The 12,070-nt window shown below is 37.9% G+C and overlaps 1 protein-coding gene across 8 annotated transcripts in view; it reads left to right on the top strand.

Annotated features, from left to right (window-relative positions):
- The first annotated feature begins 326 nt into the window (after positions 1–326).
- The window catches only part of LOC107202963 (trihelix transcription factor GT-2), a 29,012-nt gene continuing 17,268 nt past the window's right edge, over positions 327–12,070 (top strand). For 6 of the 8 annotated variants that reach the window (XM_015624089.2, XM_033513863.1, XM_019006305.2 and 3 more), the window contains exons 1-5: positions 327–746; positions 5,186–5,272; positions 8,497–8,934; positions 9,953–10,042; positions 10,755–10,826. In XM_015624089.2, coding sequence (XP_015479575.1) covers positions 359–746; positions 5,186–5,272; positions 8,497–8,934; positions 9,953–10,042; positions 10,755–10,826 — 1,075 coding nt within the window. In that variant the 5' untranslated portion in view covers positions 327–358. The remainder of the gene's footprint in view (positions 747–5,185; positions 5,273–8,496; positions 8,935–9,952; positions 10,043–10,754; positions 10,827–12,070) is intronic. The other 2 variants (XM_033513866.1, XM_033513864.1) reach the window with 2 other exon arrangements.

Below are 12,070 nucleotides of genomic sequence, written 5' to 3'. Positions count from 1 at the left end.
TTTTAAAGGAACGAAACTATTTTTGTCTGTCTTCTTACACCTTGGTGCCCGCACTGACTCCCGAAGAAGAGTCACAGCACCCCCAGCCAGGCCTGGCCCGGTCCGGCCCGGCCCGGCTCGGTCCGGCCAGGCCAGGCCGAGGTCTCCCCCCCCCCGCCGCCGAAGCCGCTTCCCTCGGCGGGCTCCAGCGCCGAGCCTGCTTATTTGGCAGTGTCTCAAGTTACTCCCCTCAGGCAGCTTGAGCCAGTAAAACTAGATCCTTTCATCTCGGCGGAGCTTACTGACAACCAGCCGTCTGGTTTCCTAGGAAACAAAATCTTGGCTAGAAATAGTGAATCATTTCCAGGTCACTTTCAACATGGAGAGTGGAGCAGGGAAGCATTGGACTGAGGAGGAGGTTAAAGCCTTGTTAAGCGTCTGGTCAGAAAAAAATATCAGAAAGCAACTGCACGGCACCCTGAGGAATAAAGGAATATTTATCTACATTGCTAAAAGGTTACAGGAGTTGGGAGTGTGCAGGGACTGGAAACAGTGCCGTGCAAAGTACAAAAACCTGAAGTACGAATACAGAACGGTTAAATATGCCCACAACTCTGGGGATGTCACTAAAACCATGAAGTTTTTCCATGATCTGGATGCCATATTGCGATATGAGCCTGTCACACAATTAGCAGCAGAAGAAAACGGCAGGTGTTCTGCGACTGAGACGCAGCTGAACACAAGCCCCACAACAGACAGCACGCAAGGTAAAAAAAAATATTTTTGCTTCTATTTTTCTCTCTTTGCTTAAAACCCAAAGGGAACAAAACCTTAGCCCGACTCGGCTGGCGCAGGAGCGGAGGCTGCTCAGCCCCGGCAGCGCTGTTAGAAGTGACTGGATGCACGCCTCGCGCAGGGGAATAAAATGTTAGCACCCACCAGTGTCGAAGTCTGTAAATACAGCGTAATTCCAGCAAAATTATGCTAACTGCCTGTATTGCAGCCTCGGTGAGTACTTGCTAGTGTCCAGGCTCCTGCACTGCGTGGAAATGCTAAATTAAAATAAGCTGCTTTCTTTCCCTTTGCCTTTCATTTGCAGCACTTTGGAAGCAGATTTTGTAGAGCTCCAATTCAGATGTAAACGTAATGAAAAAGAAAAGGCTGAAACTGTCAGGGTGGTGTAAAAATTGTTATTTGTTCTGAAACAAGTGAAATTTAGGATTTTTATTCTTATTTCTCATATATATATATATCAGCTTGATATTTAGGTGTGATGACTTATGGTATAATATTTTATAAGCAGTTTCATTTAATATTCCAGAAACAGATACTTAATAATCTCTCATTAAAAACTCTAGTTTAGCAGTGAAAGTAAAAATTATCGTATATATCAGACTATTTTGCGGCAAACCAAGTGAATACAGCTGTCTTTATTCTGAAGTGAGTTTTACTAAATTATTTGAATCTCTTGTTTTATTCGACCTTCTCTACATATGCATTTAAGCTCTGCTTAACATTTCATTAGGGTCAATCTGCTGTTTGACATCACTCAAATCTCCTTGTCACATCCTAAATGTCACTGAAGCATAAGCCCCAATAACAGTTACAGGTACCAAAATAAGATGACTAAAAAGAGAAATTAAAAGCTTAATTTGTTCCCATGGTATGTAGCAATTTACATTAATTAAGATTGTGAATCTTTTTTAAGAAAACAAGAAACAATGTTATTGCCAAGGGATAATGTCAAAGGCATAGAAAGGAGCCGGACATCGAGCTTGTCCTTGTAGCATTCCATGTCTCCCTCTACAGTGCTGTTTTACAGATTTGAGGAAAAGAAATTGCCGTTTTTCATTGTCATTGTTTACCTTAACAAAAAGCTTGACCTTAATTTGTCATCACTATCACAAAGCCTCTAATCTGTCAAAGTCACTTCAAATTAAAATAGCAATTTTAAAATATTGTAATGTGCTCTCTGCACTATGAATGGCAATCCATTTTTATTTTTAAACTTGCAGAACTGAGGTTAATACAAGCTGAAACACTTTGAGGACTATGTGAAATTAAGATAGTGTCCTACATCTGAGGATCTGCCATTAGATTATCCTCTGTGTTTTGATGTTGTTTGCACCTGGTAATCCTAATTCTCATCTGCTTTAGACCTCTAGCAAATTTAAATCAGCAAAAGTTAATTTCAATTGTGAATCCCAAACTATAGTATCTACAAAAATAATTACTCCTAGGTGAGACATGCCTTGTTTTGAAGCACTAGGACAGTCTGGTTTTAAAGGTGGTATAATTAAATACATCTCTTGATTGCACAAGCACCTCTGTTACTCACTCCAGAAAAATAAAAGCAAACAGGTTTTATGGATAAACAAAAATTAAATGCAGCTAACTGTAATAATGCAACACTAATGCAAAAACTGCAAAAATTTTGTGAAATGCAAAGATTTTCACAAAAAACACAACTGAGCTGCAACGAACGCACACTAAGACAGAAACGTGTTCTGCAGCTATGCAGAATGCATGCATACATCCACAACAAGGGGCTGAGGGAACAGCTGTGAGATCATCAACTTTCTTATTTAAGAATGCAAGTCAAGCAACTAACACTGTACTAGAGGCCCAGTCCTATTCCACCTGCAGTCAGAGTACATGCCTGCTCAGCCCAGTACTTTGAAGAGCACTTTTAAGGCAAAACTGGCATCAGCGGCTCTGCAGCTGATGCTCTCAAGTCCTTTAGCAGGGACAGAGCTGCCCAGAGTGGTGGTGTTGCTCCCAGAGGGAAAGGCGATTCCCAGCAGCACAGGCAAAGGCAGCCCCCTACTCCTGCCCCAGCAGCAACTGCAGGCCCCTCCTGGGCTTTGCCCTTTCAACCAGCGTGTTACAAAAGAGTAGAGAAAAATGGTCCCTCACCTCTTTTAGAAGAGGCAGAGACATCTCATTTTGAGGGGGCTGGAGGAATCAAGGATGTCTAAGCAAACATTTGGTAGCTATACTGATTTGTTTTCCTAAGAAGCGTGACAGGGGACAGGGCATGTTCCTAAATAATTCACCATATATTTACCATTCTGCTTAGTGTCAGTCTCAACATTCCTACACATGCTTAATGTAAAGATGAAAAGCATGTCTTTACATCATCTCAGCTACTGGAAGTTTGCTGGGGAGGGGGAGCAATAGGAAGGGAAGAAAAGAGACTACTTTTTTTTATAGGACTGAATGGTATTTCAATAGTGTTCCCCTGATGATTTTTCATAGGAGGTAGAATCAGTTTTCTTTTGAAAGTGTATTTGAAGAAATTACTACTGAAAATCTCAGTCAAATCTGAGGAGTGTCTCAGAACAAACCTCGTAGCAAAACATACCAGTTCCCAGCTTGTTCATGGAAAGATACCACCTTATGCATAAGCACATGCAGAAATGTAAACAGAGAGGTTCATGCTGTCCTCCCAAAACATGTTTCACAGGCAGAGATGTAGCTTAAGTAATCATTTAAAAAGATACAAGCCAGCAAGTTCACTTCTCTTCAAGTAGTTTGTGTATTATCACACTAATTAAAACCCAAGAAAATCTATGTAAAGTGATGGTGTGCTATGAAAAATGGTATCTTTCATTAGAGTTCAAATGAATGACCTTCCATTTTGTTAATCAAGTTAAATCAAGTATTAATAAACTACATTATTTACAAAATACTGGCCTAGCAATTCAAGTTATTTACATTTTTTATATTTCTTTATGTTTAAATATTAAGACACAGATCACCTTGCTTGACCTTCAGTTTACATCAGCAAATGCAGAAAGATTATCACTGAGCAGAAATATATCACCAATGACTGGCAGAAAACTCAGCTACTAAAATGCAGGATGATCCTTCAGAAATGCTAACATAAAAGTGCCACTTACACATGGTTTTCCACATCTGCACTTTCAACATGTCATAGACAGTATTTTATATAGTGTTTTTTGAACAAGTGTACAATGCTTTTATTGAGTGGCTTTTCTGGTACAGTAGTATCTTTTTGTGGTAACTGTTCTTACTAAAAATAGAAGGAATTTCTCTTTTAATATAACAATGTAATTAACCTTTCTCATGCTAGTGCCTATGGCACACTCAGAAGCCTTCCAGCAGAGATTTTATTCTCCTCTCTCTGGTTTGCTTTGCTGTTCTTAAGCAGCTGAAACGCCAGTCCTGTCACTGGAGGGTGAGGCATGAGCAGCAGCTCCTGCCAGGGAAGCCAGGCAGACAGCTGGGAGCAGTCAGAGATCAGGCCACTGCATCTATGAGTCATCATGAGCCTTGCTGAAAGTCAGGAGGATTTAGGATAATGTTTTCAAACGCAGTTTTCAGTTTCACCGGCGTCAGGGGTAGGAGGTTGCATCCTAGCCGCACCTCATTACTGCTCCCCGTGACCGACTACCGCAGAGCTGCGAGCTTTCATCTGCGCGCCCTGCCTGCCTGGAGCTCACAGAAGCTCAGCTCCCATACAAGGAATCAACGTTTCAAACCTCCTGTCAACATGCTGTGTAGAAAACAGCACACCACCACAGGACAACCTGCAAGTCTGTAGTCTGTGAAAATCTAGCGGGTTCTGAACCTGATGTACATATGCTGTTTTTAAGACTTACATAGCAATTGCTATAGTGTTCCTTTCTAAATAAATGTAGAAGAGCTATGCTGGAAAAAGCTAGACTTGATCCTGTCAGCTACAAATATGTCTGCTGTCAAGTCACAAATGAATATTTTGGTTCCCTCCCCATACCATTAATGAATTCCATTGCTTTCCAGAGCTCTTTGCCAAACATCCTTGTTTTCTTCATACTCTTCTAGGATTTTATTTTTGTTACATAAATGGATTTTTGATTTTGTGAATCTGTGTGCAAAGTCTGCCTTTATTTGTATGTCTCTTACTTTATATTATCTACTTTACCCTGAATACTGAGTCAGAAGATCATACAAGTCACTAGAATCAAGTCAGTTTCAACCAGAATTTTAAAAAGCATTTAAAACAGGCTTCATATACAAAACATAAAATGATTTGCCTCCTATAACTCATGTCCCCCTTATGATTTAATTTAACTATAAATTAAATGGTGAGATTTCCAAGTTAAAGATCTTCTCATGGTGTATGGACACTTGAATTTAAACTAATATTTAAGCTAATTTAGTCCATACCTATTTTTTCATCTAAAAACTCTTTCCTTCCCAGGTGAAATACCAGTTTCTTTAGAAGATGATGAGGATGCTCCAGGAGATCCACTACTTTTTATATCTCATGCCAGACCAGTTCAACTAGGTATAGTATGATGGAACAGAGAGATCAAAAGCTTAAAAGCAGCATGGGTGTCAGAGCACTTCCCGACAGCTTGAAAACACCGTCATTCTGTTTCTGATCAGCGTAGCTTTAATACAGCCACACTCTTGCACGCCCTCCTTGCCAGTGTTAGCACTCAGCGGTGCTGTGCATCACTAGACACTGACCACTGTATGTGATGTAACAACCTGCATGACCCCCAATCTCACGCAAAACACATCCCATGCTATAGCTTAATCATGTTAACTGCATTAACCACAGTAATTTTGTTAAATGCCAGTGGAAAGTATGCCAAAAGCTAGTGTGGATACCCATGTCGGCTTGTGGCTTTTCCCTAGTTTATTTTCTTAAATCATGGATGCTTAAAGCAGCATGAATGAGTGGCCTGAGCCAGGAGAGAGATGCAGAGCTATCCAGACTTGCAGTGGTATCCAACATAACTTCAAAGTCACCTCTCCAAGCAAGGAGTGGTCAGTAATGCTTTAGTCCAACCAACCATAGAACTCATTTGGAAAATGTCCTACTTTAGTAGTTTTGCTCAGCAAAATTACAAAGCAAAGGCACAAATCTGGCAAAACAGAAAGAGGAACAGGATCCTAGGTGTGAGCCCCTTCAAAGGACAGCTACAGGAAATGGAGAAATATAAACACATTTTAGGCAGATTTAAACTTATTTTTTGCCTGGATTAACAGCAGCTGTCCTGAATCTCCTACATGCTCTATTTTTTACATACCCCCTATGCCTTAGTATACATTCCAGTCCAGTTACAACAACTTTCATTACAAAATCTGCAAGGTGCCATATCCAGGAAGAAAACAAGCAACCGACTAAGCCTATGGCTATTATGTTACAATTTATACCCCTCTTGCCTGCAATAGAAAGAAACTAAGGAAGAGAAATGAATGTGACATGGAATTTATGCACATATAAAATACTTCATGCACATAAACAAAACATGCAGTGAGTATCTGAATCAAATTTTATAAAAACATGTTTTTATTTCCCAGTGCTGAACACACTGCCAAGCAGAAAAGTCTTCAATTCTGAGGAAGCTGCTTTCTACAAAGTTAGCAAAATAACTTCAATTGCATGGGCTTTCAAGTACATACTAGTACTAAAATGCCCTCCCCATGTACCTCTTCTAGTCCCTAAGTTTCAGCACTATTTCAGAAGACATTGAAATAAAAATGTTGACCCCTTTGTATCTGCCTAATATATTGGTTTTATTTCAGCAGATTTCTCAGGTTTGAGGAAGTTTATAGAAAGATTAAATACAGCATAAATGCATCTTTCAGATAAAAAAAAAAAAAAGTATATTCTGCTTAAACATTTTTGTAAAACAAATTAGGACTAAAATGAATTTAAGATATATGGAAAATTTTTGCACTGACCATAACAACTTTGTTTCAAAGTGGTACTTGTAGGCAGGATATTTTGAATTAGCATGTTTTTTAAAGGGAATAAGGAACAAACAAATCCACCATTTTCCACTCTGCACAGAGCAGAATAAACGAGCAATATACTGAGTCACCAGAACTCATTTGAACTAATATCCACAACCAGAAGTGAGCTCAGCTGGGAATGAACTGACTAGTGAGAAATACTGGTTTATACAAAAAGTAAAGAAACTTCATTCCTCCCAGATGCCCCCCATGCTCTATGGCTTTGACTGGGAAGTGTAGAGAGCACTTCCTTGCACTCTTCATCCTCTTTTCTTGTCGTCTTCCCTAGGCCTTTCCTCTCTGGCCTATCTGATGTTGGGAGTTACCATCTGTGGCAGTTCCTATGGTTTGATTCACCAGTAAATCAGCATTTTCTTTCACTTCCTCAGGAAGAAATGGAGAAAGCATAATTGATGTGGCACCAGAAAAATATCCTTCTCAACTACATTGGCTATGAGCTGGCTGCTGCAGAGTCCTGATTAACCCAGGACTATAAGGAAAAAAAAACCTTTATCTGTTAGAACAATTTATTGACAGCTAGAATGAATTATGGAGACTAGCAAAAGAATGGCTTTATCTAGGACAAGTTTGATCCTGGACAGGTTATTATAAATATGCCCCACTGAAGCTCTGTGCACAATCGAGGGTCTGATACTATTGCCACCACACACACCTTATTGGCTATAAAGTATCAAACCCCCATAATTTAGTTTGCTCTTCCAGAAAAAGACACTGACAAGGGCATTTATCACTGTAGTATGGCTGTAAAGGACTGTCAGTTACTGTGCATTTTCATGCTGCTTTATTTGATCATGCCCTGGAATTGGTTTTAGGTTTGTTTGTTTGGGTTTTTTTAGTTATTTTTGCACAGCTTTAGAAAATGCATGAGAAATGACTTTACAAACTAATCTGATAAAACAAAGTCTTAAAGCAAATGCATAAATAGCAACAAGGAAATATTAAAAAACTAAAATATATAGCATTTCAGTGTTTTAAGTTATTGCATGGGTGGCAACCTTTACCTCATAATGTTAAAAAATTAAGTTGTAGACTGTAGAAAATGAAAAAAGGATCTTAGTTTTGCAGAGTAAGACAACTCACACTGATTTTCACTAAAAAACGCCAAATATTTTTGATTGATCTGCCCTGAGAAAGGTGCAGGTTCTGTGCCATGAGAACTGAGTTCTATCAAACAAATGTTTGACTTAAGCAAACATCTCCATTCCTCTGCTCCCTAGAACTGGGCTGCTTTGTTAAGAAAACGAAGCATCAGATCCTTACTCAGGTTAAATCTCTCCGTGTGTAAAAACTAAAGTATGGCATGAATGCAAAAAGTTAAGCCTTGATGCTAGTGTCAGTGACTCAGGGCCAGTTTATTATTGAGCTCATGCAGTACATCCCATCTTCCCAACAGTACTCTTCTCCTCTCTAATGTCTGAAGGACAAAGCTCATCAGTTGTTCCCAAAGGTGTTACAGGTAAAAATTCTGTGTACTAGGACACAGAAGAAAGAAATATTCCTCTTAGATTAATTAAATGTACATGTGCTATCTTACTGTCTTCAAGTGAAAGCAAAAATCATATCTGAATTAACAAAATTGCTGACAAATTTATAACCAATAGCTTGATTTTAATGTCACTTCTGCTCCATCTTTCTCTGGGGAAACAGTGTCCTTCATTCCCATTCTCTCTATCCTTTCCCAACCCCAACCACCCAATACACGTAACAAATATCTGTGTCTCTCCCCTACCCCACACAATGCAGGTAATCCAGCGTCAGCAGTAGAGGCTTCCAAACCACCGGCTTTTATTCCTACAGTAGCAAATGAAGGAGGAAAACACTGGACTGTTAATGAAGTCAGAGCTTTGATACACATATGGTCAGACAAAAATATCCAGCAACAACTAGAGGGGACAGTGAGAAATAAAAGAATATTTGAACAGGTTGCTGCTAGACTTCAAAAGTTTGGAATTGACAGGGACTGGAAACAGTGCAGGACAAAATACAAAAATCTGAAACATGAGTACAAGAGCATAAAAAGTGCCCAAGACTCAGGGAGTACAAGTAAAAGTATGAAATTTTTTAATGAACTGGATGCTATTCTGGGGCACTGCACCATGGAACAAGCAAGTAAATCAGATAATGATGAAAGTGAGAGGCCTTCAGAATGGACAGAAGCAAAATCAGAAAAGGATTCCTTAGGTAAGTACTTCAACTACCCACATATGATTTAATTTTTTTAGTTTTCCAGCACTAGAGAGACCTTAAAAAACTCAAAAAGCACAAACAGAGAAATTAATCAATTGGCTGGGGTGGAAAAACACTGAATGGAAATTTATTATTTATCCAGTAGTTTTATATTTTGTTATAAGGTATTATTATTTCAGATTGAGTGATTGCCCTGCACTTTTTTAACAGAACTGGGAAGCAAAAGGAGGAAAAAAAGATGAAGACATAGGATAAGATGATACAGAAAGACAATTCCAGGCAAAATCATGTCAGGAGAGACTGTTTCCAGTTTAGATAACAGAAATGGATCAGAGAGATACTCAAGACTGTGTTACTGGAAAAATTAAGACATTGAGAAAAGAAATCTACAGTAACATACATTGGTTAAAAAAGTTAACATCTAAATTATCTTTCTCTTATGGTCCCAAATTGCTGAGTTTGATTGGCCTTTGGAGCAAGATTCCCAAACTGGTGACACAACACAGAAAAATGTGGCAAAATAGCAAAAGAAGTAGCACTAAGAATGATGACAGAGGCTTGCCTTTGGTTTTGGGTGGTTACTGACAATTAAGGGTAATGGATGATCAATGCAGAATTAGAGTAGACTGATGAACTTATACTACCCAAGAGTTAAAACATTTCTATTGGTATGTACAACCAGAAACATGCTTGTTAAGAACAGAATTAAACATTAAAGTTTTAGCTGAGGGGATGATACTATGTTGGCCAAATGTAAGACTAGAAGTTAGTAAAGTAATGGGAGAAGTCAAAAATATTACATGAAGACAGTCTGGCTGAAAAGTATGAGAACATTTTGGGGGAAGATTTGCTCTTCCGTTATCATTTCCAGACATTTTGATAATGCATCTACTTTGCCTGATGGAATAAAAAGCACCCGAGGCTGGATGGACTTTTTAATTTGATATATCACAGATGTTCTTATAAAGTATAAAAATATGGTGCCCTAATTAATTTAGCATTATTTACACAGAAATGCCTGGAGACACAGGTGAAGAGGACTCTGTTAGTAATATGTCAGAAGACCTACAGGTTGCAGATACAAAGAAAGTTTCTGATTCAGGTAATCCAAAAAGTCTTCTATTTTATACAAATACCTAAATTTATTGAATTGAAATTAGTTTCTAAAATAAGCCCAAATTGTAATTTGTAGAAAATCCAGAAACCTAGAAAACTTAAAAGCAAGAGATGATGTCATCACATACTTATGTACACATTTACAATGTCCTGCTAAATTTGATAAAATCAGTCCAGTAAGTAATCATTCCAAAGACTTGTGATGCAAAATGTAGAGAAGAGACAACTGGTTTAATCAAGTTAAGTGCAGTGTCCTGCTGCATTTACTTAAACTATGTATTCCCAAGGATTAGAATTGTTCAGTCTCCTGTACATGAACTAATAGAGCATCTCTTTTTCACAACATGTGATCAGGATGTAATTGTGTAAATGCTCATGTCAGAGGATGAAAACTTCATTTAAGAGTCTCACTGAATATGAAGGTCATATGCTCTGCTCTTTACAAAGAAATATTATGGTTTGCATCTGAATACATTAATTTCAGAGGAAGCAGAAGTTTAACATTCAGCTAGAGACACATGGAAGTCTCTCAGGCTGATAGGTGTTACTGTCCACAACAGAGCACCTCATGTTCTCTTTCAGTAGTGTGAGGCAGAACATGGTCTAAATTAAGCATTAAGGAGTAGTCTTACAGAATTTAAAATGGTCTAATGTGAACTAGAAAAGATTTTAATATCAAATTAAAAATCTTCTGACAGATGATGTTACTGTAAATACTACTCCAGAGAATCGGACAGCTCTGCATATAATGAAAGAAACAGCTATGACAAGTAAGTAAAGAGATGGTTGATCATAAGAGGTAATTTAAGATATATCAGATAGTAACATTTTTGTTTTCATTCAATAGAAATTACATTAATAAATTTAAATTTATGAAGAAATAAAAAAATGACCATGGCCACATGATGCATTTCATGGAGAAAAACAGGTTGTCGTGAAAAGTGTATTGCCTGTAGAGACCTCATTTTCAGAGAGACAAATATGAAAGAAATAAACAGCATTTTATAGGATCCAGTTAAGACTGCTTAAAAAATGCATTTGATTCCATTTCTCCCTATCAACATGTAATATTACTACATACACGTGGACAGTAGTAAGACACTATGTAATACAAAGATTCAGCAGGGCTCCTTAACTGTCATCCGACAGTTTTCAACCCCCTGGTGCTACATAATATTTTAACTTCTTGGACTGCACTTTTCCAAACAAGATATTTAAGGTGAAGTTAAATGAATATTTCTAGTAAAGTTCTGAGTAGACATTTTTGTCATTTAAGATAAGTGTAGGTGTAAAAATATCTGTAGTTTACCTTGGTTACCAACTCCCTTTTCAAATATGTGCATTTTAACTGCATAGTTTGTTTATTTCTGGGTAATTGTAAATGCAATGTGATTTTGTGGGGAAAAATTAAAATAACAAGTGGTTCAAAAGTGTCTGTGGCTCAGCCTATCCACTCTTAAGACTATTTTTCAAACTTCTGTGGGGGAAAAAGGCAAAACCACACTCCAAGGCAAAACCAACAAACAAGTTCAGTTTGCAAAATTCTTTTCCTCATTCCAAAACAAACAATACACACTCAAATAAATGTTTTTCAGGTGGTAGAAGACAGCCCGTCTTTAATTTTTTTAATGGTGATATAATTAGGTATTGCATAAAGCAGATAAAAGATGCACACTTTTTATGTTACAATAACATGGAGACCCTTTCTTCTCTAATTGTGGTACATGAGTTTTCCAGACAGTCCAAATAATTTTGAAGTGAGCAACTGGTAAGTAAAGAGACTGTATATACCTCTGTACTCATAAATACACACACTGATAAGTAGTGAAAAAGGCAAACAGGCAGTGATACATTACATTGGTTGTTTGATATGAGTAATGTCTCAATCACTGGCATTTAGGATGTGACTTTTTGTAAAAGCTCCTGCATATTCAACAGAACTTTTGTATAAAAGTGTTTCTCAACAGCATGGAATTATTAAATTTATAGGTATTTATGCGTCTTGAAAAAAAAA

This window comes from Parus major, chromosome 4, assembly GCF_001522545.3.
Source record: "Parus major isolate Abel chromosome 4, Parus_major1.1, whole genome shotgun sequence".
Classification (NCBI taxonomy): Eukaryota; Metazoa; Chordata; class Aves; order Passeriformes; family Paridae; genus Parus; species Parus major.
The sequence above is the reverse complement of the archived record's forward strand: the minus strand, read 5'-3'. Positions and strand labels throughout refer to the sequence as shown.